At 36.8% G+C, this 27,785-nt stretch overlaps 1 protein-coding gene across 1 annotated transcript; it reads right to left on the bottom strand.

Annotated features, from left to right (window-relative positions):
• Nucleotides 1-871: 871 nt before the first annotated feature.
• MUC6 (mucin 6, oligomeric mucus/gel-forming) lies at nucleotides 872-25,410 on the bottom strand. The gene is made up of 29 exons (XM_066322173.1): nucleotides 25,389-25,410; nucleotides 24,680-24,742; nucleotides 21,179-21,419; nucleotides 20,461-20,587; nucleotides 19,228-19,315; nucleotides 18,718-18,827; nucleotides 17,528-17,735; nucleotides 16,629-16,751; nucleotides 15,845-15,965; nucleotides 15,394-15,532; nucleotides 15,122-15,226; nucleotides 14,710-14,782; nucleotides 14,304-14,441; nucleotides 13,284-13,445; nucleotides 12,657-12,751; nucleotides 11,814-11,946; nucleotides 10,918-11,167; nucleotides 9,746-9,798; nucleotides 9,514-9,623; nucleotides 8,588-8,739; nucleotides 7,745-7,886; nucleotides 7,175-7,285; nucleotides 6,618-6,803; nucleotides 5,963-6,202; nucleotides 5,378-5,534; nucleotides 4,495-4,638; nucleotides 3,899-3,971; nucleotides 1,616-1,767; nucleotides 872-891 (listed from the first exon to the last, which is right to left on the bottom strand). The coding sequence occupies exons 1-29, from the start codon at nucleotides 25,408-25,410 to the stop codon at nucleotides 872-874; spliced, it is 3,738 nt and encodes a 1,245-aa protein (XP_066178270.1).
• Between the last annotated feature and the right edge of the window lie 2,375 nt (nucleotides 25,411-27,785).

The following is a 27,785-nucleotide window of genomic DNA, read 5'->3' as shown; positions in this document are numbered from 1 at the left end:
GTAAAGACATTCTGTCTAAATTTGGAGGAAGTGTTGGAAGAGAAATGTTAGCTTTAATATCATATTTGGATGTCAGATGCTTATTCCGTTGGCAAGACAATTTCCATTTTAATCACGCTTCTTATCCATGTCCTTTCCTTCCTATCTGCAATGTTAAGACCACTAGTAAGAATGTTTGGGGGTTTTTTATAAGGAGTATATTGACATATGTGCTGTGAGTGATGGCTTCACCTGACAGATCTAAGAAAGTGCTGTTTACCTGCTGTTGTTAGTTCAGGCTGGCTGGAAGTTGTGCTCTGAGTTGAGGTTTGTGTAGGTATTGAGGAGGTTGCCGTTTCCCTTTCGGTGGTGATCTTGAAGGGTAGTGAGGTGACCCTTACTTGTTCTGTCTCTGTTGAAGCAGAAGCTGATGAGGCAGAAGGTGATGAAGGAACAGACTTTGGTGTAGTGGCCACGGTTCTTTTCATTGAGGTAGTTATGGATGGGGTAGTGATGGTTGTAGTCATGTTTGGTGTGGTAAAAATTGATGTTGTATGTTCTTTTGGAGTAAAGGTAAAAATATAATGTGAGCAACCAATTCACAGAAAAATTAAAACCAGATAAATTATAAAGAAGTTATTCATATTTTAGAGATATTTTTTATTTTTCAAGTATTTTCAGTATGACTGTTGTATTCATGTTCTCGTAAGTTTACCTGATATTTTTGTGCTTAGATTTGTTTTCTGTTGTCTCATGTCTGTCTTTGTTCTCATTTTCTGTATTTTCCTGTATTAGATTTGTTTAATGTAATTTTTTCTAAGTAGTTAGCTTTGTTGTCACTTTGGCTAAAGTCTATATGGACTTTGGCCGTTGCCTTTTATTATGTTCCAAATCATCCACACTTGCAGCATTCTGCAATTTGTATTGAAAAGCTAAATAACATCATACTATAGACTCTCCTTGCCTCAGTGCACCAATCATCTGTCACAATGTCAGCTTTTGTGTGCTTTGACTCCTTTGGGGCCTATTTTTACCTCTGCTTTCCCTGACAGCCATGGTCCAAGATGGCTTATTAGTTGAAGTGCATGTTGTTATGAGGCTAAATGAGGCTCCACAAGCCACAGAATCAGAAAGTAATTTATGCTGGCAGAGTCACTCTCCAGAGAACAGGACTTCAGAAGCCTAGACAAAGCTGCTACACTGATACCTGTGTGACTCTGCTTTGGGGCTTGCTTACATTATTCAGAGTCAATAGATTGGGTGCTCCTTGAACTCCATGAATGAACCAGTGGAAAAGAGGCTGAAGCTGAGCTAATAAACCCAACTGCAGCTGGGCTTGCTCACTGCTTACAGAACTTCTAATTGTGTTTCTCAGATGAGTCACTTTTTGGTTGTATTTTTAATGTAATGCCTATATCCTTTATCTTTTCATGCACTTTCAGTATACGCTTCTGAACATCTCTGGTTTACAAACTGCTTTCTGGAAGCCTGCTTTGCCTGCTTTGTGATTTGGAATCTAATGCTTGGATGTTGTATGGCTTTGAAATGCATTCCTAAGAATGGTATCTCAATGATGTACAGAGGTATAGAGCAAGTTTGCCATAATTTATTTTAGACAATAACACTAAAAACCTACCGGTTGTTGCCTTTATTGTGACAAGAGGTTGTGAGGGTGTAGCTTTTGGAAATGTAACTTTTGCAGTTATTGTTGGATTTGTAGTCTCAGGCAATACAGTTGCTGGAGAAGAAGTACTAGTTACTGTTGGTAGGGTGCTTGTGGTAGAGCTCCTTGTTACTTCAGGCTGCACTGTTGTTACTAAGAAAAAAAATCAAACCAAAAAGACAAGAAGTAGTCCTCAATAATCTATTGATATACCTATATAAATGGAAATTTTCTTAAGTCAAACCACTGTTTTTATAGCTGTTAACAGTATCTACTTTTAAAACCCATTACCTTTTAGATTAAACCTTGAAGAGCTGTTATCCATTTGCTTCCTTTGCTACTATGTGCAATGAATACATGAAACAGGTATTCTTGGAGATGCTTTCTACCTTTTTCTTCACTTTAAAGTGAATTTGGCATAAATGTTCCTATCAGCAGAGATGGAACAATATTCCAGTGCTATATCCAATAGTATGCATAATTCTATTATTCACACAACCCACAGTGTAGAGTTTTCTAACACCATTTGTCTTCAGGGAAATTAATGGAATTTTTAACAAATTTAAGATCAGCATATGTAGATTCCTCTCCTGTATCCAGCCACAGGGATTTGGTATACTCAGCCACACATTTCCATCAAGACTTCCTTCAACTGTTGAAATGTTACATGGCCAGTCCCCAGCAAGATTTGGCATAAATTTTTATGAGGTCCTTTTCATCACAGAATCATGGAACGACTTGGGTTGGCACAGTCCATTAAAGATAATCTAATCCACTCCCTCTGCAATGAGCAGGGATGTCTTCAACTAGATCAGGTTGCTCAAAGGCCTCTCCAGCTTGAACTGAATGTTTCCAGGTAAGGGGATTCAACTGTCTCTCCAGGCAACATCTTCCAGTGTTTTACTCGCCTCATCATAAACAATTTCTTCCTTACATCTAGTCTGAATCTATTCTCTTGTGATTTAAAACCATTACCCCTTGTCCCATCACAACAGGACCTACTTAAAAAGTCTGACACCATCTTTCTTACATTCAAGTATTGCAAAGCCACAAAGGGGTCTCTATGGAGCCTTCTACTCCCCAGGCTGAACAACTCCAGATCTCAGCCTTTACTCACAGGAGAGGTGTTCCAACCCTCTGGTCATTTTTGTGGCCCTCCTCTGTCTTTCTTGAATTTAAGACTGCAGAGCTGGACAGAGCATTCCAGATGGGATCTCATCAGGGCAGAGGGGCACAGTGTCCTCCCTTGACCTGCTGCCCATGCAGCTTTCGATGCAGCCCAGGATATTATGGTACCAGAGTATTTTTAATCTTTTCACCTTATGCATGTGAAACTGATAATGCTGCTATATCACACAGAAAAGGACATTACTGATTTCATAAACACTTCTCAGGACATAGTATCAGTGTATAAGTTACACAGTTGGCCAGCTGTGTAAACTAACCTGGTGAAGGTGAAGATGGCTCAGGTGTGGTGGTAACGTTTACTTGTCCTGTTACATAAAGGCAAAACAGGTTAAATCTGTAAATAAAAGCATATTAAAATATCCCAGATAAGGCAAATCTCATTGGATTGGATCCCAAGAATTGTGCTAATTACTGAGGCATTCCTGAAAGTATTTAATGTTACATATTTCAGATGTCAAATTCACATCACAGGACTTAATTACAAAGAAATCAATACATCTCCTTATTACAATGAACACTACTAAGTTTTTTCCATCTTTGTTATGACTTTTATGGCTAAGGGCACTTCACTTTTCAGGACAGTGGAACATAGTTTTGCATGAATGGGAGATCACTAGCTGAGAACCTGGTTACACAAGAATTCTGTAGTACGTATTTTGTTCTTAAAAGGTTTTTTACATCTGCATGAAAATCCAAAGTGTCCAGCCAGAGTCTATCCAAAACATTATTCAGTAAGATAAGTTTTCATGGAAATAAGCCATATGGTAATAAGCCTCAAGTCAGTTTAAAAAAAAATCTCTGAAATTATATTTATTGAGTCCAGTAGCTGAATCTGCTCTTTTGCTACACATTCCCTTTTCCTGTGAAATGTGTTGAATGCCTCTGAGACTCACAGCTCAGCTGGGCCTGTACCTCACAGCTCTGAACAAGCAGTATAGTAATGGGCTTATTTTGAAAGGAAGTTATGTTTAGAAGAAGACTCATGTATGGAGAGATACCAGAAAAATATCTTCTGTGAGTCTTTGCAAATGATGTAGTATGGTTTTCAAGTTAACGTGGAGAAAGAACTGCTGCTTACCACATGGCATGCACCTTTCCTCTTCATGGTCAAAGTATTCATTGTGAGAGCAGTTGTAACAACCTGAAGAAATGGGAACAGAAGTTTGTTTTACATTTCTCAGAGAAAGGCATTTAATTTACACTATTTATAATTGAATATATTATATTTCTGTTATTAAAAAAAGTATCAATTGCAACATCATCTATTCAGGTAAATATTTCCAATGTTATCCTCAGAAGGAGGTTTTGTCTATGTAGGAATTTATTTGGTTTCTCCAGCCATATAAATTTGTTTAATAAAAATATTAATTGCTCTCTCCACGTGTTTTCTTTCCTAAGTACAGTGCATTCTTTTGAATTGGTGCAAGTCAGAATTGTTCTTCCAGACAGACTCGCCTGATATAAACCTAAATATAATACATTTACTAAGTTGATTAAGTATTTAAAACACTACTAGAAAGGGAAAGATAAACTTCTTCAAAAATAACACCAATTAGATTACCATTATTTAACTGTGGTATGACTGATAAAAAAAAAACAAAACCAAACAGCAATGAAAACAATTATGTTACTTTTTCCTGGTTTACAGTAGTAGAGATTATTACCTTCAATATTGACATATTTGTAGTTTTGATTTGGACAGTTACAAGGCCTGTAGTGCCAGGTGCATTTGTCATCGTTGTAGCCACGGGAAAAAGCATCATCAATTCCTGTTCTTTTATGAGAATTGTAATACTCACAATAGACAGCTACAAAAAGGGCAAGCAAGAGAGAAGTTAGATTTTTTCTTTCAAATTAATGGCATGATATTTCCAAAGTGTTAGAAGGAAGACAAAATTAATTAACAGTTGGAATAAAAAAACCTTCACTGAAGTGATTAGCTTCTGATGTAAATATATATTTTAACACACAGAAGTTAGTTTCTTTTTTGCAAGTACAGTATGCAGGCATTTCCACAACTTTTCATACACCATATATTGAAATCTGGAAAGAAAACCATCAAAGATGACAACTCTAACATTGATTTATGGCATGTTCATCCTCTTTTTTCCTCTGTGTGTGCTGTTTTGGAACACCTTGATGTCACTTTCCTGTTTTACAGTGTTCCAGCCAACACAGCTGTCTTCATTCCCTTGACATGCACACAAAAGGGGATTTCATCATAGCTCAAATGAAACTTTTTTTTTACAATTGCATGCTTTCTCTGCTGGCAAACTCACAGTGTACTATACACCAATAGCAGAAGAAACAATCTGCTTTCTCTGACCACATTATTTTCTCCCTCATTACTCCATGGTAAAAAGAGTTAAAATATTTTGGTTAATTTAGCAGAAAGATTTCAAAGCCCAGCTGACTTGAGGTCAACTCTGCCCATGGAGAAAATGCAATCTTTGAGGTAGTCTCTAGTAAGTTTCCTATGTTGCCAAATGAATATACTGTCAATAAAAGCCTCTTAAACCTGTCTGAGGAGAGCTGAAGGAAACTCACGACAGAACTCGGGGGTCCTCCAGTCAATGCAGATGCCTTTTTCCAGGCACGCCATGGCGTAGACGGCGATGGCGTCACACATGCACTGGCAGTCCCCTCCAACGTCACACCCACAGGAGTCTCGGACACAGGCCTCATAGTACGGCATCCGATTCACCTGCAGGGAAAAAGGAATGGACTCATTCGCCAAGGTATTTTTGTGCCTATTATACTCTATGTATATGCACAGCCACTGCAGCATTATCCACATTTCTCACTGGTTTTCAACACCTGAAAATGCACTAATCAATATCAGGCATCACCAACAGACTGACTAATTCCTGATTCTTAAGTCTTCATTCTTTTTTCACTCTTGTAGTTTTAACTAATCACTTAATGCCATACTTAGCTTTTGTGTTCACAAAAGGGCTGATGAAGCACAAATTTAAAAAAAAGAAAATTAACATAAATGTGATCCATAAAAATTTTTAAATGTGTTTTTTATTGAAACATTCTGCCAAAGACAAAATCACCTGTTGGAGTGTGAGCATTTGGAAGAATACAGGTTATGCCTATAAATAAAAAAAAGAGCAAATAAATTCTTACCTTATTGTGACAGGCAGAAAAAACATGGCTGTTGATGACGGAACATGTCTTTTCTGCCCATGCTTTACGATAAGGGTTCTTACTACAGGGGTCCACTACGAAGTACACATCCCCACAGAGAGGATTCTCTTTCCAAGAGTTGACAAATTCCAGCTCGTTTGATGCTACATACTTGCTTCGAGTTTCAAAGTCATCCTTCATGTTGCCATTATAGTTCCCACATAAACCACAGATCGTTTCCTAGATTCAATGAAAGCACCAGTATCAGTCCACCAAGTTACAATTCTCACTTTCCCCTTTGATTACTGAGTTTCTTGTGCTTTAGGAGTGAATATCATCTACAAATACCCTCTCATAACATACTTGTGCATGGGTTTCTCCTCTAGACTGTAAACTGTCATCATTTAGAGATCAAATTCAAATGTGCAGTTGCATAAATTACAAACAGCTAAAAAATTTTCTGAATGCAGTACAGAAATCCCTTAGAAGTTAGCCTCTTGTGAAGATCTCTGCTGTTCTGGAGATAATGACAAAAATTAATTGATAGTAGCACTCCTGGAAAACCATTGCCATCACAGAGATTCAAGGCAACCAGGACCAAATGTGCAGTTCAATCTGAATAAAGGGACACTTTAAGGAAGTTATTCTGCAATACCTGTGTTTCTCTGGAGATCTTGATGAAGAAGTTCATGTGCTTATTCCAAATAAGGGTCATGTTGTATTTTCCTGGGATAATGATATCAAACATCAGGTGAAGTGCGTTCTTTTTCACTTTGTATTGTACACCAGGATTTGCCCCAGAAATAGCAAAAGTTTCATCTCTCAGTATGATTGTCAGATTCTGGAAGAAAATTTATCTGCAAGTTACAACTTATCAACAAGTTACAATGTATCTTCCTTGCTGAAGTTCAGATGCTGTAATACTGCAGCAGGAAAACAGTATTTTTTTTGATTGAGCAATTCACTGTGGAGTAAATTTCAAATTTTCCTGGCTCCTACATAGACAAGATTCTTGGAGAATGAAACACAACATGAGAATTAAAAAAACCCAAACAAACAACTATGGCATTTCCTACTAAAACCAAGGCTCTAGTTTTAGCACGTAATTTCTTCCAAGACCTTTCTCTTAAGATGTAGCTAAAGCTTCTAAAAATGAAGAAAGCCTGGTCTTAAAATCTATTCAGCTGGATAATGGCAGAAAAAAGAGCTTACCCCAAGGTAAATGCTGATGGATCTGGAGCACGTAACTCCTGATTTCCCACAGATGACATTCTCAGTAACAATTTTGAAAGAGGAAATGGGTCTGTTAACACTGCAGCCATCCTAAAAAAACACCCAAAACAAACCACAAGAAGCACAAAGGCTCAACAGAATGTGCCTGAAGTCTTCCAACTTAAAACATAGAAGTATAAGAAAATACAAGATGCTTAAAACATCACAAGTAATTCTGTTTTGGGAGGTGATGACCTCTGCTTTGCTGGTCAAACTAACATAACTTCCCTAAAAGACATATTTGTCTGGAATAGAATACAATGATTATTTAAACATGTAAAAAAAATCTAAAATTGCTTATAATTTTGTGAAAATTATTTTTGGATGTAAAATATTTTCATTCCAAGTATTGAAATAAACCTAATATATAGAAACTCAGTAAGTGGTTATAAAGATTCGAAGTACTGTATTGTTTATTCATGCATCCCAGCATATTTTTATTAGTCTCTTAAATCCAGCTATTTCTTGATGTTGAGATGCTACTGAAATAACCAGGAGGAAGCAGGTTACCATAGCTAATATGTATTCACAGTTGCCATCAAACACAAAACGCTGTCCATCAAAGGTGGTGATGTGACCTTCTCCATACAGATTACAGGTGGAGGAGCACCTTGTTTTCTGAACACATTTCCATTTGCCTTTTGTGCAAGTGCTGCGAGTGAGAAGAGAAACTACACTCAGATTTCAAAGAAATGCCATCTTTACCTGCTTATTTTTATATACACCCACTTTTATCATTAACATGTTCAATTAACTGACTTATGTACATTGAGACTGAGTTAAAGCTAATGTAAGAACCATAATTAAAATATATGGACTGCCTAGAAAATGAATTAATAATAAAGAAGAAACCTTAAATAATTTTTGTGGTTTTTTCAAGGAAGATATTTTTGTTTAGAAGTCACTCCTTTGTGTAGTTTGGGGAGTGTTTGTTTTTTTTTTTAAATAATAGATTAGTGACTGGAAAGGGAATAAAATACTTTGAGAATGCTGCTGAAGAGATGGGAATCTTTTTGGGTTGCTTTTATCTAGAGAAAAGAAAAAAGATTTTGCCTTCATCTTTATTTAGGTAGAGTTGTTAATAATACTTGACTTTATACCATTTACAGTCACAGGCCCTACTGGATGCCTTTTTTTCTGAGGCAGAAATTATCCCTGAAGCTGGTACAGTGACTCTTATCCATATATATATTATCAAATATTAAGCTTCTCTCTCTGTTAAGCCCTGTACTCTGTCATGGTATTTCTTCCTTATAGTCATTTCCTACTCTCCAGTCAGTTAAACAAATATTTTTATGTGGCTGTACCTCAGTGAAACAGAGGATCTGCAGTGAAACACCCTGTGATTCTTACCAGATTTCACATTCTGTCTGGATTTGTTCACCTCTTCCATAAGCAAGGCCACCATATTCACATGGACACTCCTCAGCTGGCACACACCTGCCATCTAGATTTTCATAGAGGCCATCAGCACAGACACAGCCTGATTCACACTTTGTGGGTATCTGGGAAAGGTCAACAGATTGCAAAATAAAAAGAAAAGATTGTGAGATACATTTTATCCTGGACTTGAAGGATAGTGATAAGTGATATGAAGGATAGTCAGGAGTGAACCTGTGCTGAGTTCTGTTTGGGCTTGATTTTAGTTTTGTGATGTTCCTTGTATTAACATGCTGTCAGTTCACCAGTTTCACTGAAGCTGTAACATATACTTGTGGTCTGAGATACCAAACATACCTGAAGATTCTGAAATATTATCTTCCATCACTACCAGTCCTTCAGAAACAGTGCAACAGAATATTCTTCATATCAACGAAGTTTATTACAATTCTTCCAATTAGTCTGTTTCCTTAATATAACAAAACCCTATCAGGACAGCCCAGATCTTCACCTAGCCCAGATATTTTGCATTCTGTGATCAACAGCAGCAGAGATTTGAGAAAAAATAGAACAGGAAGCATAAACTGCATATTTTCATTGACATGGAGTCACAGCTTATGGAGTACCTGAGCCAGAGATTATAGCCATGTAGTTAAGAATCCTTAAGGGATTTTTTTATTCTGATAGAATTTAATTCATTAATTCATGCAATTAATTTCTTTAATCATTTCTTAAATAGATGTACAATTTTTGTGTCCGCAGCCTGATATTTAACTGCATCATGCCACATAAAATAATTCCTTTAATTTCACTAGAAGCTATGTAGCCTAGTTCTAAGTAACAACTAGAACATTCCACCTCTCTCAAAAGGATAAATATCTCAGAGCTGTCAAACTCACACAATCAATTCCAGTAGCCAGCATCTGACAGGTAGGGGCACATGCAGCTCCATACTTGTTTTCTAAATTGTCAGAACATGATATATATTTTTTAGGTGCTTTGCAGATTTCTAGGAAAAAGGCAGAAAAATGAACATTGAGGAGAAATGAACATAGAAGAGAACAGGGAAGTAGTAATTTTACAACATAAAGGACAAAAAATGTTTCTAAGTAAACAATATCAGACTCATACCTGCAGGATTTTGAGGTTTGCCTGTGCAACTTAGCCTCCCATTAACACAGTAGCTAGGGAGAGAAAGAAAAATCAATGAAAATCTCTTCTAAGAAAGAAATTTTGATTTTTTGCAAAATTGTTTTATTAAAAATGTTTCACTCATGTTACTACCTCCTTCCCATCCTTTGAAGTGGAATATGAGTCAGCTTGTCTCTTCACTTTTTGTATTATACAGTAACATCAGTTTGGAAAGTGAATAGTAGCATACTATCACTATTATCACTAGCAGGCAATTGTCACTATGAGGATGGCCTATCAAGTCATTCCATAAGTTTGTATATAGTGCTGTTGACAAAATCTCCTAGCTTTGAGATGAATCAGATCTCAGCTATTATTTTCTATTTTTCTCTGTAACATTTCCAAGCTGAAGGTAAGTCAAATGCTTTCTTTTCAGTTAAGAATATCTGCAGTTTAGAAAAGGGCAAAATAGATGTCTTGAAAAATAAATTAATGCTACCAAAAATAAAGCAGACTATACTGATTTGGGCTGGAATGGAGTTAATTTTCTTTGTAGCAGCTCAGTGGTGCTACATTTTGTATTTGTGACCAAAACATTGTTGATAACACAATGTTGCTTTAGCTGGTGCTGAACAGTGTCCCAGAATTCTTCCTCCTCAGGTTGCCGTGCCAGGGGATAGGCTGAGAAGCAAAGTATTTTCATTCTAAGCGGAAGCTGGGAGGGGACACAGCCAGGACAGCTGACCCCACTGACCAAAGAAAGATTTCATACTATATCACATCAAGCTCAGGTAAAGAAAGAAAAAGGAGGGATGTTCAGAGTTACAGCAGTCATCTTCCCAACAACCCATTACGTATGGCAAATTCACGGAAATGTGTGAATGACTGCCTGCTGACAGGAAGTTCTGAATCAATTCCTTCCTTGGCTTTGATTGTTCACGCTGCTTTGCTTATTAAATAAGCTTCTTATTAATAAAGAAATTTAGTAACTGTCTGTATCTCTACCCATAAGGTTTCTTGCTGATCTCCTTCTGATTCTCTTCCATATCCTGCTGGAGTGAGTAAGTGGCTGTGTGGTGCTTATCTGCTTGCTGCAGTTGACCCTTGACAGAGACATGAAGACCCCCCACGTCCATTTTCAGTTTGTTCACCTTTAAACATGACACACTTACCAGGTGATCCCACCAGTCATTGTTGACTGGTCAGGCAGGATGTACTTTCTGTCCTCTAAGTAGCAGGGACAATGAGATTTACGAACACACTCATTCTTGTGGTTCAGGTACATTCCTTTAGGACACTGGCAGCCTTCAATAGGAATATCAGTTGGATGGCATTCCAGGGCTCGGTTGGAGAGTGACAAACATGTCCTGTCACATGCCTGAGTGTCATAGCTGAATGTTTGATTGCCAGTGCAAGTAATAGCTACAAAACACGACAAGAGTGCATGTTAAAGTTCACTTACTGGTCATCTTCCTTGTGAAATATAATGTCCTTTTGCTTATGATGTGCTGCTTAACTTGTGTCAACAGCTTCAATGCTTAATGCTTCCCGTTGCTTCTTTTCCTGTGGATGTGGAGCTCTAGCAAAACATGTTTTGCAGACCAAGAGTTAACAGCAAACTATGCAGCTGTTAAGAAGTTTCATCCAGGTTAAATACCTTACAGCTTTTTTGTGAATCTTGGAATTTAATAATGGAAAGGGAACCTTGGCAGAAATACCAATCAAATTTTTAGTAACAGTCAAACCTGTGCTTATGTCTGAGTTGCAAAATAATAAAATAAAATCTGTAGTCTGTTTTCCCTAGTTCTTTCTCATTTTACAGGATAGCTTTATTTTTCTGTCTCTTCTGTACCTAAATTATCAAGTTCTGGAAGCAACCACATGCTCAGCTTAAAGCATATGAATAATCCTTTTCATATAGTCTTGAAATAACAACCCTCTTCAGACAGACACTAGAAGGGTATCCAACAGTTGGATATTTGTTATCTAATTTCAGCTCTTCTTTCTGATCACTATTTCCTCATTACTCATCTGATGGCAGACACTAAGAGTTTGTTCAGGTACTTACTGCAATTGTCCATACTGCTCCTCCAGTTCTCAAGGATTAAACCCATGGAACTGCATGCTCGTGCATATGATCCCAGAGCAGAACAAATATAAGGAAAGGTCTCTTCATAATTACAGGCTTGGTAGACACATCTCTGAAAGCCAACACATGGAGAGCACTTTGTTACTGGGGACCATACATTTGGAAGTGTTAAACCCTGGAGGTATTTAAAAGATGTGTGGATGTGACATTTAGGGACATGGTGCAGTGGTGGACTTGGCATTATTGTATTTATGGTTGGACTCAACAATCTCAAAAAATCTTTCCCAACCAATATGATTCTATGCTGAATTACAGAACTAAGTCACATGAGATACATATTATTGCATAACTAAAACTGACGGAAAATATCTGAGTAACTGCATTGCTGATGTAAATAAAATATACTTAGTATATTGTAAATATACTAAATATTTTTACAAAAATACTTAGTATATTTTATTTACATGTCTAAAAAATGCCTTCGTTTATTCGCTGCTTCTCATTTTTAATATTCAACATGTTTTGTGTAGATTGGCAAATATATTGAGCTCAATTATGCACATGGTAAAATCAATTCTTTGCACAGTTAAAGTTGTTGTCATGGACAACTGCAGCATGAGCAAAAATATTTTCTGATTCACAGGGATGGGACTGGTGCCTGTGACCAAACAGACTTTCAGTGTGGTAGAGACATAATTTTCAAAACCACACCTGTTCCTAAGCATCTCTGCATTGCTGATTCAATGCGTGGGACACTGTATATGAGTTCAATCTGGTTTATATTTGGACTCCCTCTGTAAAACATCCATCATAACTTCCTACCTTGTAGAAAGGAATAGGGTTCACCACAGCATGGCATTTCTCAAACACTGTACCCTTCTTGGTCAGAATGGAGCAATGAGTCTCAGCAGATATTTCTAATGAAAGTAAACAATAAACATTAAAAAGAGAAAGTAACGGGGAAAATTGAAAAGGAAATTTTTAAAAAAATTGGTATTTTAGATGAACTTCTGGCAATGATACACTGAACAACAGGGCACTTCTTAGCTTTTTAGGTTTCAGACTCTATTCTTGTACAAGCAGCTCAGTAGAACTTTTTTTCTTGTTCACTTTTTTTTTTTTTTTTTTTTTAAAAGACCAATAGCAATAGAGACTGGGGAAGACAAAACTTGGATTTTAGTCTCAGTACTGTTGAGCAAGCCTAAGACAACAGTGGACATTGCAATCTCACTAGAGAGATCAAATCCCTCTCATTCATCATCTCAATCCCAGATCTCTAGAACAGGATCTGATAAGCTTTCACTTTATATGTATTCTAGAAAGCAGAAATGGCATGTTTATGACAGATTTTGTGATGTTCAACCCTCTTAGTCTGTTTCTGTCCAGTTCTCTCATTTCCCTGGACAAAGCCAGCTGGAGAGATCAGTTACCACGGCATCATCTACTTACTGTTCAGTTGGCTCAAAGCACAAGGGTCAGTCTCCCTCTCTAAGGCAGGATGGCAATTTCCTGCTCTCCAGGAATCTACAAACAGGGAGGCTGTCCCTTCAGTGATATCCATGCTAGTCATGAAGTCATCAGTAGTGTCTCCATTGTAATTGCCACACAAACCTGACAACATCAGAAATGCAAGGGATGGCGGAAATTAAAGACTGTGTGCACAATGGCCTATGCTTCATTCTATAACACTGACAAAATTGATTCAAAACCTCTATATAGAGTGTCAGTGAATACTCAGGTCAAGTAGCCAGAGATTCTTGATTAAGTACACATTCAGTCACTGAGCCACTGCCTCCTCAAGTTAAGAGTGTCAGCTTCTAATCAATGACAAAATCACAGAGAAGTTTTTTTGACTTTTTTTTTAGAAAAAAAGTGGTTTTAAATAATATATAAAATGCCCTTTAATGTAAAAGAGAAAGGCCATTAAACACTTTTGAAGTTGCATGTTTTCTTATGTATATTAAATGCATAATGACAAAGAATATTTATGTAGGCTTCTGTAAAAGCCAAAGTCTCTATGTAATTCCCCATAATCAGAATGCAAAATATGCTTGTGTGGCTAATGCTGCTGTGCAATAAACATCTCCATCTGGTGATTACCAGCTGAGAAGCTTTTAGATTTTTATGCTCATTGTGTTTACAGTAGTCATGCACTACATTCAAAGAACCGTGTGCTCCAAGATGCAGAGACCACAGTTATTTGTTACTCCTTCATTGTGTGGTAAAGCACATATTGAAAAAGGCAGACATAAAATACAGAACAGCGTTGTATTATATAAGAGAAATGTGACACCTCTAGTTTCTTTGATTAATTTTAAAATTATTAGTGAAAAATCAATTCCATTTTCCAATGCCTGCTTTTTTTCTTTGAATCTGGAGAAGAAAATTGATTTCCTAAAAGATGAATACTATGTATTCAAAATTATGCTCCCTACATTTTCTCCTTTGCAAGGGGACTTGTTTACTTACCTAGTGTTTTGCCTTTGAATTGTGATCCAACTTTCACGTAGGCCTGGAACACAGGTGATGTTTGAACTGCAAGTTCCAGCCCAAAGTTTGTATGCATCTGAACATACATGGAGGACTGTCTGAAAACAGTGATGCCTCCTGAACAAACAAGCACATTTAAAAATAGACATGTTGGTGATACTGCAAGGTAATGATTTTAACACATACATAAATGTTCTAGCACTCCATCTACAACTCTTTTCCCACACACAACACTCCACAGAGGACCAGATGCAGCAGAAAAGACTCTGACCTTCCTCTAAAACCCCCGTGTATCAGCAATTAAAAGGTTGTGAAAGATGCTGGGTTGTGTGAAAACAGACATTTAATTTAATTTGGATATAACTTATATCCCCCCTTTTTTTACCTGATCTGTAAGGCAGCCGCTTAAGTTCATCATCATCAGTAAGGAGATCATTCTGAGAAATCACAATTTTGTCCTGTAAGGAGAGGACATGGAACCAGAAGTAATTATCTTTACAGATGGTATTTATATGTTAAGTTAAGCAACTATATTTTTCATGATCTATGTAAAAGAAAAAAAATAACTCAAGCATTTTCTTCCATTATAACATGCTGCTTTTAGTTTTCACTTTGAAAATACATTCCTGAGTTGATGTAGCAACTGAGATCTTTAGTGTGTATACATAGGCACAAACTTATCTTCAGTATTTATCCTCTGTAATTTTTAAGTTCAAGCTACTAGCAGTGACTTTGAGCACTTATTTTGCTAATCTAGTGATGAAATGCTGGATGGAACCTGTGGAGGGAATACCGACCTTTGCAGATTGATAAATTATAGCACTAAGTGATGTCTCAGAATGAGAATAACCAGTTTTATCATAAACAGCCATTAGGGTTCCATTGTGTGGCAGGCTGGAACTCTGGAGAGAAACAGGAAAGAGAAGTAAAAAGATAAGCCTATGTCAATATAATAATGATTTGTAGAATAAAAGTATATCTTATGAAGTCCTTTGTTCCAATAGGAAACCAAAGACAGACTAAAATATGTCTATTTAATAGCCTTTGTTTCTAGACTGCAGGAAATTACCTTCATGAGAACATAAGTGCAAACCCCATGGAATCGATATGGCCTCGAATCAAATGTGGTAACAAAGGAGCCTCCTTCCAAGGAACACCTTCCAGGGCAGGGCAAGTCTTTGCAGTTCCACTGACCCATCACACACTTACTGCAGAAAACAAGAAATTCTGTGTAAAGTTATTCTTTTCTTCAGGCTCTAAAAACTCAGCTACTTCCTAGTAATGTAGCAAGTTGTTTTTATCTCTTTTCTCCTTATGTTTATATGCTTCAATTTCCTTTGTCTACATACATCAGTTGAAGTTGATCATCTTAATTCAAAGTTGCTGAACTCTTGTATGGATTGCCAGTAAACTTTCCCAAACCATGAAAGGTGCTGCCCTTTGAAAGATCAGGCAAAACTTTCCAACTGTCTGGTGAAGGTACTTTTCATTCTCTCATGGAAGCACCTGTTGCTACTCACCAGGTCCTACAAGCTGCTTTCATTGTCTCACCAGGAGCATATGTTTTCCCATTCAGTGTACATGGACACTGGCTGATGTGAACACATGTCCGATTCTTCGAGATATCATCAAGAACAGTTCCTGCCAAAGAAGATAAAAAAACCACTTTTCCCCATCCTCACTTAGCACTACAGTTATTATGGCTTGAGTGCTTTCTGAAGTTAGCCTGAGAATGCTATTCTTGCATAGGCAGTGCTCATACTCGGAGATGTAACACACAGGAAATTTTCTCCTAATTAAAATGAAACTAAATATTCACAAGTGACAACAGCTTTTGACTACTTTGTCATATGAAAGTGCAGTCAATTGTCCTATTTTGAAATGCAGATGATAGTACTAATCACGATTTCTGTAATGAGTTCATCTTTAATTATTTTAAAGGGAATTTACAAAATTCCCATAATATTGCAGAGGTCCTCTGAAGTATGCTACCTCTTCCTGGTGCCTGATCAGTGTTTAAGTAAAGAACTTCAAGCAGATGGCATATCATTATCCCATCACAAACCATGATCCTGTGAGCAAAATGTATTCACAGCTCTGTTCTTGCAAAGAGTGACCAACCATCTTTAAGGACCACGATTACTCAAGACTCCAATTACATTATGTTACCTGAAAAAGAGCAGTTCTAGCAGCACAATGCCCTGAAATGCACAGCTAGTTCATTATTTAGCAGTCCATTCCACTTGACTGGGTATGTGCAAAAAACCATTTGTGTGATCCATTAAGAATATGATGAAATGATACCTTCTGGACAAAAGCAGCCATAGGTACAGTGACTGGAACAGCTGTACTCTGGGTTGGAACAGGTTTTAATACAAGGAGAACCACATTCCTCATAGATCTTGTTCGCAGAACATTTTCCCACAGCTGCAACAAACAGTGGGAAAGTTAAGATTTTTAAAGTGTAAACAGAGAAGAATATTTCATCTACCACCTAGCAAAGAAAAGACCTTCTGATTTCTGACACTAACATTCTTTTATCCTGCCTCAATACTCATTTAATCATCTGAGTATTCTGTTACCATCATATATTCACTCTGGCTTTTTTTCATTTTTCTTGCCCAAAAAATTGGAAACATTTTTTCAGAAGCTTGGAGAATGGCAAACAGGCCGTACTGCAAGCTAATGAAGTACCACAAATCAGATTTTCTGTAGTACTTCAAGGTTTTATTTCCAGTCATTGTAAATAAGAAGGCTGAGCATCTATAAAATGATTACTGGAAATCATCTTTGAATAAAAGGATCTATGGCAGTTATTAGCAAAAAAAGTTCAAAGATTTCAGGGGCTATTTAAAAGTACTCTCTCTTCTCTGTCTAATTTTCCAAGTACAGTAATAAGAAAACTATGCTTAAAGCAAGCAACCTCCTGTACAAAGTTTGAGAGGTTAAACAGTTTTCATTTGGTGGATGTTTATCTGTTTTATTGTCACTGATCTACACACAGGAGCTGTTTTGAGCTTCCTTCTTCTTTGAGGTTTCCCTGCTCTCCTTCTTACAGCTTTACTGTTCTCTGTAGAAAATAATTTGTTCGACTAAACACAGTACAGACTTTTTTTAATATTCCAGTTATTTATCATTATCCCTTTATTTAAGACACAGAAAAGTTAAGCACAGTCTCTCATGAATAAACCATTTGAACTTACAACAGAAGTTTTCAGTTCTCCAGTTGAACACCATTTGGTGGGACATAGCACATTGCCTGGAATACTCTGACAGTGTAGAGCAAGTGCAATTGTTTTGTCCTGGCTCACTGCAGTCCTGCATATCGAGCTGGCAACGAATGACAAACCTATCCTTGGGCACACTGCAGGTTGGTGATACCAAATTAAGTAGCTGAGAGCAGATCATGGCCTAAATAAAAAGAGAAAAATAATTGTTCCTGGTGGTGTTTCCTTCATATGAAAGCCACAACGGAATAACACTGCTAGTTATGATTTTCTTGTTGGTTTGTTTGCATTTCCCCCTAGAGTTTAATAATGCGTATTTGATTTAAAATGTGTGATAAATGCACAGATAGAAGGGAATATAAATCCATTGTACAACAGAAAGAACTTGATATATTGAAATAATTCCACTTCTCATTATGTTGAAAATTAAGTCACTTTCTGTGCCATCAACTCCATAAAAATGGCTGAGAATTACACACAGGAAATGTGTTGTCTCGTGGCAATTCAGTTCCATGAAAAGCATCTCTGATACGAAGATCACAAAATTCACTCCTCTTTGAGCACACACTTGGTGCATTTCTGCTGCCTGCATGTTTGTGTTGCCTATCACGCTGCCTACTGCAGTGTAAGGTCTCAAAGGTTCTAAGGCACACTGATGTTCTTTTCATTTAGAACTGTAAGTGATGGCAGTTGATGGTGGTTGTCCCTGTTATCAGTGCTGTTATCTGGTAATATGATTTAGGCACTGTGAATATCTTCAAATCTGTACAGCTTATAGTGTTAGGTCTCTAGCTGTTAGATAAAAAGTTCTTAAAGCTTCACTGGTTTCCACAAATTTCCTGTGATGACCTGCATGGAATTCCAGAAAGCTGTGAGATAAAAGCTGGTTGATTTTTATAAGTGATTCAAATTTAACCTTAAAAACGCCAGTTGGGTTTTATTCAAATGTATTTTAAAGCACTAAAGAACTAATTTTCTAATTAGTTAGAAATTTAAAGAACTGATTTTCTTTCTCCTATCGTGCTATACAGATGTTGACTGCACCTTTTTTCATGGAAATAATTTTAATGAAACCACTGTCTCTCTGTTGTTGATTTCCATCCTGCACACCCACCCCCCCCCCGCTAAGAGTCATGCTGCAGAGAAGCCAAGAAGATCTTTCTTACATATTTTTTGTGAGGAATGGTGGAAATTGGTATCTCCTCGGACAGGCAGATCTCTGATGGATCATCCATTTTTTGTAATGCAGCAAATTTATATGTATCCAGCAATTTACCTGAAAATTGAAAGGTTATAATTTGTCAGGAAAAAAACTGCATTGATTTGTTTACTTGTCGCTGTGATGTAGCAAAACTCAGACTGTACTCTTTGACTCTTAAATATCCTACTAGTTAATCCTCCCAATGATGACAACTGCCTGTTGTGGAAGTGAGGAGAGTGTGATCCTTACCACCTGTTTCTAAAAGATAAGAGTCTTTATCACTTGTGTGAGGAACCCATTGTATTATGCTCACGGGAGATAACAAAGTGTAGAATAATCATATGAGGTATGTTGGTGCCCCATTGGACTGCTTTACTCAATTCTGAAACACAGCAATGCTATCACATTATTCGATTTTCAACCTTGACTCACTTTAACTCGTTCTCCTTCTGTCCGAAATGTCCTTGTCTCTTACCTTCACTCACAAATTCATTCAATTCATAACCATCATAGTTCCCACACATTCCACATGTTTTCCCCATGTATTTTTTTTCAGCCAAAACCTAAAATAAAATAGAACAAAACATTTTAAAGGATCAGCCTAAGTAAAACCATCTATACAGCAATACCTTTCTCAAACAAATTCAGTTCAAGCACCCAATTAATCTCAATTAATAGTGATTCTTCTCATTAATTTCAGTGACTTTTTTGGGGGAAGAATTTTGTAAGCAGGAAAGTCTTTTCCCAATAGGCAAATAGTGATTTTTTAAAATTAGTATTTAATAAAAATAATAAGATTTGAAGACAAAGGGAATTGAGGGGGTATAACATCCTAGGGAGCCAGGGAAAAAAGAAAATAATGCTGAAACCTTGCTGATATCTTTGTTGACAGAGCATGAATTTCAGGTTTCTTCTTTTATGAAACTTAAGGTTACAGGAAGAAAATCTATTTTCAGAAGAAGGGTATTCAGTTCTCTATTGTTCTGAAGACTAAAATGGTAGTATTACTACTGCCTACAAACAATGGTAGTATTACTACTGCTTACAAACAATGAATTATTATGAAAATCGTAGAGAAATAAAACCATATTCTTTGTATAGTCAGATTAACCCGTCACAGTAGCATTTTCTCTTAGATATGTGATAATACTGATAAATCTCCCAGACAATTTTCTACATATCCTTGTTTTAGCAAAATTAATCCATTTAGAATTCAGTGTCTTTTGTGGCAAAAATATTGCATGTCATACTGAGAAAATGTATTGGGGATTTTGAAGGGAAAATCTGAAAAGATTCAGAGAAAGGAAAGATAAAAGAAACTGGTAGAAGCACTCAATGTTTGAAACCAAAAGGTGTCCCAGGGAAGCCCAATAAAAAAGACTAAACTATGGCATGTAGTATTAAGCTCTACACAACTTTAAACAACATCTCTTAAGCAAAACATTGCAGCTGCTGGAATACCCTGAGGAAAGATTAAAACGTGTGCAAGCATCCACAAATCTCAGCACTGGTGGCTTTAGCTAACTACCAATGCTGCAAGTGAAAGTAACATGCAAAATTGTTTATTTCAAGAGGAATGGAAAAAACAGGAAAATAATAAATATGAAAACAGTAAATACATGCAAAAGCACCCATATGTTCAGAGAGTTCTTGCCATTCCAGTAAATCAGTGAGAAGTTTCTTCGCTCTATGAGAACGTTTTACTAACCATGAGGTAGTCATCATTGTTCCACATGACCACCAGCTCCATCTCCATCAGCTTGGCTACCAGGCGGGTGTTGCGTCCATAAGGTGCTATTTGGATTCCATTGCTGGTGTAAGGCAACTGGATGATGCTGAAATAAGGTGAGAAGAGAAACCAACCTCATAGCAAGATTATGCAGGTATTAGTGGGTTTTTTGATGTGATACACACACAGTCTGAGTACTTGCAGCAACATGAAACAGAATTTTTTCCTTTTTAACTGTGACATTTCAAAACACATGAAAGTTTCTGTTGGTTGAAAATCCATGTCAGTCGTTTCATAGAAGAATCACCAGAAAACGGTGATTCTACTACAGACTATGTTTGCACAGGAGTTGGCATCTTCACTTGGTTTGATTTTATTGGAGCACAGTTCTATGTTTCAAGAACTTGTAACCATGAAGTTGGTGTGGTGGAACTAATGCTGATTATGCTAATGAGATTCTATGGCATTTTAATATAAGAATTATGACTGAAAACTGACAAGATCAGAGAAATCCATAAAGAGAATGTTGTAGAGTGTGAGTGCTTGATGGGAAGCTATGGGAGTAGAATTCAGTTAGGTGTGTTAACTTTAGTAACTTGTTAATTCAGTTTTGACACAAAGCAGTCTTTAGTGCACCTGCTATGTAACTCCTTGCCTTCTCTAAACACTTCAGGCCCCATTCATGGCAGAATCTTACCCAACACTCCTGATAGAAATGCTGCCTTTCTCAACAATGACAACAGAAGGTCCAAGCTCAATAATGATCCTTGCAATTTTTTTGTCCAGCCCACGACGGAACTGAATGTTGAAGTCTGGGCTGGTCTCATCACATACAGTTGCAAAGATGTAGTTGCAAGTCCCAGTGAAGTCATACTGATATTTATCAAAGGTTGAAAAGTGCCCTCCTCCCCAGGTAGAACAGGAATCCTTGCTCAAAACTATATAAGAAAGAAACATAGATTTAGCATATTTGCCCATTCTGATTAGCATTTCAAATAAAAATACTAGGACAAGCTATTAAGTTTTTACTCAGATTAATTCTGTAAACAACATTCTAGCCCTCTATTTGTTTTGTTTTGCTTTTTCTTTTGTAATCTCAAAATTTTACCTCAAGTCAGGAAGTGAAACAATATTAGGAGTGAGAGCACTATTCTCATGTACTGTAAGAAGATAAGATTTCCCTAACTTCCTAGCTTGGGAAAAACCCTTCCAACTTCTATGGGTAATATAAAGATTTACCTTTTTATTTCAGCCTGCTAGGTCTGTTTGCAAAGGTGACAGCTTGCTACTGGACAGAGCTTTAACATCACAGGCACAACATTTACCAAGCTATGGCATTAATATCATGATTAACTGTACAGTCAAATCACCAGATATCCAATGACAGTCTTCAAAGTCCAGCTAATAATTCCACACCCTTTGGGCTGTCTGTTTGTCTGACAAAGTTCCAGCCAGTTTTCTAAGTATCTGCAACGTTTTAATCAGTTCTCATTTTTAAGAAGTAGTCTGGAATGTTCATCTGAACAGACATATTTTCAGATGTGGAAAAAAAAAATACAACTCCAGCACTTGCTGTTAGATAGTTCTGCACCTACTTATAGCATTTGAACAGTCCCTTTGAAGCTGATAATTTTACTAAAGTACCTAAAATCATGCCTTCAGTTCTGTATTTCCAGACTTAGATTACTAAGATTACTACTAATTTTTTTTTTTCTCATGGTATCATATGAAGCTCAGGTATTTTAGAACATATCTTACAGTTACAAACTATCCAATAAGTTTATGAAAGTCTACATGCAATTTACATTTATTGTTTTAAAGCAAAAATATCTCTTTTAACTCTAAAGGAGAGATCAGATAACTCCAGAATGCTACTGGTTTTATCCAGGTCATGTAGAAAATACTGTTTCCCAATGAATGGTTGGTTACCTGTTGGCAAAAAGTACTCCTCTTCCACACTTCTGTTCTGTCCTGAAGGTCTGACTGGAAAATAGGAATTGGCTGATTGTTGTCATTGATCCTTCAAGCCCAAGTCCAGCTAGTTTAATACACCATGCCTGTGTGATACTGACCACCAAACCCCAGAGTGTGCCAAGGAATGATTACCCAGGGCTGCACAATGGTCAGAGTGCAAGAGGTGCCCCTTTCAATAAATACAGGAGCACGGTCACTATATTTGTTTTTATTTAAATCTTATCAAGGAAAAATAACAAATGGGAATGTCAATAACTCAGAAGTTTAAGTCCAGATTATGTGTTTGTCTTCTGAGTTCAGCTTTTGCTAAATAATATCTAGGGACTTCTTTTAATTAGTCTATATCCATGCTCTTCTGTTTCTCTTCTTGTAAGAATAGACAGCAGACAGAGATGAGTTCCTCAATATCTGGGAATTTTTTGTCTGATCAAAAGACTTTCAACTATTTTTAATTAAAGTAAAAATTCATGTAGCTTTTCCATGCTTATACCGAATGAGAATTCTCCTAATTCAAGTCACTCTCAGTTCCTTCTGCCTAAAGAAATCCTTATTATAATAAACTTTCATTTCATATAATTCACTTTGTTCTACACCTCCACATTTTTCCCAAACTGAATAAAGAATTTCATTCAACCACTGATATGCAACAAGATTTGGAGTAAAGAGAATTGCTTTCTAATGGTATGCAGAAGTAAAGTATGATATTTTAGTGTAAAACATTAAAATTATGAATTAATAGGAAGATTGTAAATAGAATAGGATAGAAAAAAAAGTCAGAATATTAGGACTGATATCGTACTTAATTTAGAAGGGATCCTACGAAAATTCTGTGTTTACAGAAGGGCCATAGCCTTCTGTATCCCATAGCAGAGGAACATCATGTTCTGTAAAATCATCTTAGCATGATGACATTTATTCATTCTTGCCATGGACATGGAAAACTAAATGATTATTGAATGAACTTCAAATTTAGAAGTCAGTGCCTCACATTTCTTCAGAAAAGGACATGTGAAAAAGTGTGTTGGTTCTGCCCATGGGTTGATGTAGCTTTGTATTTTATTTCCAGCAGTGACCATTAACAGCCTGCCCAAGGGAAGACTACCATCAGATAAGGCATATATACTTCCACAGACATTCTCTCAGCCTCCAATTATTTTCAGTTCAGGGAATTTTGTGAGGCTATTAAGATTTTTCTGCTTACCCCTCCCTTTGCTCTGGCTTCCAAGTCCTTGTCCACCATCATTTTGAACAGAACCAAAATTTCCTTGCAGCAGAAAATTCCACAATAACTACAGTCAAAATTTGCCATTAGATTTTAATTATGAGTGAACATTTTAAGGGTATCTGCCTTTCTAACCATACTTCTGATAGCTAATATCTTAAAGCTATAATATGCTTTTTGTTTGTTTGTTTTGGCAGTGCATATTGTTTTAGAAAAGTAATATAGCAGTACCTTACTATTTGTATTTCTCAGAAGGACTAGCACAGATTTCCAGTAAGTAGGTGGCTGGAGTTAATTCTGCACACAGATTTGGATGGATGCACACAAGCCATTCTTGGGAGTTAAGGGAAAACTGCTGGTAAACTACCAGAAGTGTGGCAGTAGCTGACAGAGCTGAAAGCTGAAGCAGAGATCTGTCCTACTCTGACCCCCCTCTGGCCACTGGCTAGAAAGGAGAGGAAGAAGTATTCCACATTCTGATTGCCTATTTGCATATAAGGTTGTTTTAACCTGAAATCTTTAAAACCATCTTCACAGACTTAATCTGTATGGAGAATGAGCTTTATTTAGTTTCCTGGATTTTGGAATATCAAAAGAATCCATATCCTAAATTTTTAGATAGTATTAGGCAGTAATATGTAGGAACGAAAATCAAACTTCCCATGCAAATTACTCCAATAGCATATTTATAAATGTGGAAGGCTATTAAACTGCTCGCAGTTTCTATCTTTAGGCATCAAAACCTCAGCATGGCACACTGAAGTATTTTCCATTTAGTTTAAAATATACCGCAGTGAGACAACTCATTTTACAATCTTTTTACATGCAAAGTCTTCATTAAGAATTTCTAAAATTTAATGCTTCAAAACATATGCTCCTTGAGGCAAAGACTTATTTTTATTATGTGGTTTGTACAGTGCCTTCTGCAATATGGACTTGATGCTGAATAGAGTTGTCACTCACACTTGAATGAAAACATTAAAAACCAGGTCAGACACTTACTTCTTTGCAGAGATTCTTTCTGTTTCTGGAGAAAAATGGGGGACCAATAATTTCCTTCAAAAGCTGTGAAAGGAAAAAGACAACACAATGCAGTTATCCTCTGAGCAAAAGGAGTTGAATATTTGTATACTAATTATTTTTAAGCATGCTACCCTTTAAGCAGGGTCAGCACATACGAATTTTGCTCTGTCACACAAATCTGAATGGAAATTATCACGGCAAATCACATAATTCCTATTACATAATTAAGTAATAGAAAAATTCTTCTGTACTGGTCAAATGTTATCAAAATTTACCAGAAACCCTATGCAATATGAGAACTCCTATACTTCATATTAAAATCCTACATTCCTGTTAAAAAAAAGTGAGATAAATCTTTCCTCATGTTTTGGAGTTCTTGTTTCACCATCTGGGTAGAATTAGTGGAGGGACTAGCCAAAAGTGTGAAAATATGGGGAAAGTATTGTCCCTTGTGTTCTTCACAAGAACTATGGGATCTGGAGCTGAAAGGCAGGAAATCCCCTGCTCATGTCAAGGCAGAATGATGTAAGCTGTCACCTGTTCCTTTTCATGCACCTCTTCAGGAAGCCTGGTTTGGTTAGGAGAAGCCAAGGAATGTTTAGCAAATGCTGAGTGCAGGGTGGTTCCTTTTCCATGTCAAACACAGATCTGCTGCATGAGCACAACTGCTCCACATTCTCACACATACCCAGAGGCTCCTTCACCAGCATTTTCCTCCAGCACTGCTGGAGTGAGCTCTCAGAGTCAATAGCTGGGTGGTAAAAACCAAAACAAGATGCAGGAATAAAGACCTGAGGTATTTCAGAAATGTGCTGTTCATTTTTAAATTTTCTCATGTCTGGTATTTCTTAGATAGCAGGAGCAAGTATCTTGTAGAACCCATGTAATTCTCTATTACATGCTTAGGATCTTTTGCAACATAGAAAACGTTGAAGCAGAAGGTTTCTTCCATCAAATAAACCAGGCCAAATCCACATACACATCTATATATACACTACAGCTCTGCAGGGTGCTGTTGCTTCCTTGGATACTGCAGTGAGTGGAAGCCTCCAGGGAGCCAGCAGACTCTCAGCCAATTCCACGCTGTGCTGCTGAAGGTAAGGTAATATTTGCCATGTGCTACCTCAAGGGCTGCAGGAAAACAGGTGAGGCTCTGCCTTTTATGTAAGGCTAGGTTAAAGCACAACAGGGAATTTTGGAACTGAGTGTTTCAGCACATCCTTTTGCTTTGGATACCAGATACAGCCATCTCCAACTTTCCCATCAGTGTATTTCTTCTATGAAACAATACTAGCTGAAAAAAAGATGTTATCTGGATAAACTAATCTAAATAAAAATTTAGAGCTAAAATATGACTTTGGTGGAATTTTGATACAATTAATATTTAGGCATAAGGGAAATATATCAAGGATATAAGTTCAGTGACAGAAGTGCTCCCATCCTAAATGTCCTAACAGCTTAATATGGCATTTATCTCAGCCACTCCCAATTTGTCTGACACACTCATCCCAAAATCATTATAGATCTTACTCATGCTGCCTTGCTGTCTAGAATTGGTCAGCACTGGCCAATAACTGCTTGAAATTTTGCCAGTGTTTACGAAAACCTCCACAGTTGGCCTGCAACTCCACAGGCATTTCCAAAATCCAGCATGCTCCTTCCAAGTTCCTAGTGAACCGTGCATCACAGTAAGTACACCACAAAAAGGAACGGTCAGTTTGTGGCTTCTAAGCTAACACTCTTCATGCCTCGAGTGGCTGCTGCCTTTTTTGAACACCTGGATTTTGATACCTGCGTTTGTTCAATAATCTACTGTTGTTGTTGGTTTTACAGTTTTCCAATCGTTATAGTTTAATCCTAAACTTCAAATGCTACATGAATGGGATTTAGGAGTGTGCAACAGCTGCCTTCCAAGGATATTAGATTTGCAGGAATTGAATATATGCCTAAAACATTACTTCAAGTCGGTTCTATCCAGAGAGCTTAATGTAAAGCCAAATGTCTAATAATGAATGGACAAATATTTTAGATTAGAACAGACAAATCAGTTTACAAAGCTTGTTTGTTAGCTTTTCAAACTCAACATCTAAGCATGCCAAACAAAATTTAACACATACTTCAGGTTTAGTATTTAGTTCAGATTATATGGAGGTGTACAAGAGTTAGATTGAAAATAACTAAGGACATGAAATCCACTTTAACTTTTTGCCCAAAGGATAGCTGATCAAACAAATAAAGATCTATTTGCATCTGCCAATCAGTCTATATCCTGTCAGATTGAACTACTATACTAATTACAGTACAGTAATTATTCTCAACATTTACATTCTTTTTCTCACACTTACCTCTGAAGAGAATAGTTAAATCTTCCTAGCAACATTATCAACCATTCAGAAGCACACAAAGGGGCAGACTGTACAGATGCATCACGTACTATGGCTATGCAGAGGTTGTAGTTTGCAGTAATTTAAAAATTTTTCATTTCAAAGTCTATCCTAGTATTGAATGAAACTTCTAAAGTACTGAAATCTTCCTTACTCACATTTTACTATTACTGCAAGTATTCTGCTTTCCTTTGAGAAATGACATGAAATACTTATGTTTAATTATCTCAATAGAAATACCTACTTTGAATTATCTCAGTAGAACTTTAACCAGAGTTTCACTTCTCCTGGATAAAGGAAGGTTTTACCTCCAATTCCCACTCTACTCCAGCTGGCCAACTTCCTTGAGAATTATATCTGTTGAAGTGCAGTTTCTGTGTGGTCAGCCTACCTAGCTCATGGCAGCAATACAAGCCAGCCAAGGAACACAATTTACTATGAAGAAATAAATAATTTTGTTCCAATAATATGGTTACTATGAAACATCCCTACGGGAAAATACAATTTTATGCTGTAATGGCTTCAATCGAAGTATTTCACATCACATAAACACATGAAAACATAACTCTTCTCATCTGTTTATGTGATGTGAAATTGAAATGAACTCTTTGTACTTCCAACTTGCAGAAACAGTTTGAAATCTCTGTTTTGTAAAGGGTCCAGTTTTTCTCTTCTAATTTGAGACAAACAGAAATGTTGAA

This window comes from Sylvia atricapilla, chromosome 6 (assembly GCF_009819655.1).
Source record: "Sylvia atricapilla isolate bSylAtr1 chromosome 6, bSylAtr1.pri, whole genome shotgun sequence".
Lineage (NCBI taxonomy): Eukaryota > Metazoa > Chordata > Aves > Passeriformes > Sylviidae > Sylvia > Sylvia atricapilla.
Note: the sequence above shows the minus strand (reverse complement) of the source record. Positions and strands in the feature narration are given on the sequence as shown.

Excerpts from the sequence above, each read along its gene's own strand:
- MUC6 (XM_066322173.1), bottom strand. The coding sequence starts at position 25,410 with ATGCTGGTGAAGGAGCCTCTGG. Across the intron at positions 16,752-17,527 it reads GAGAACTGAAAACTTCTGTT|CTGTGGGAAAATGTTCTGCG; the intron begins GTAAGTTCAAAT and ends TGTTTGTTGCAG. Across the intron at positions 12,752-13,283 it reads TGCTTTGAGCCAACTGAACA|AAATATCTGCTGAGACTCAT; the intron begins GTAAGTAGATGA and ends TACTTTCATTAG.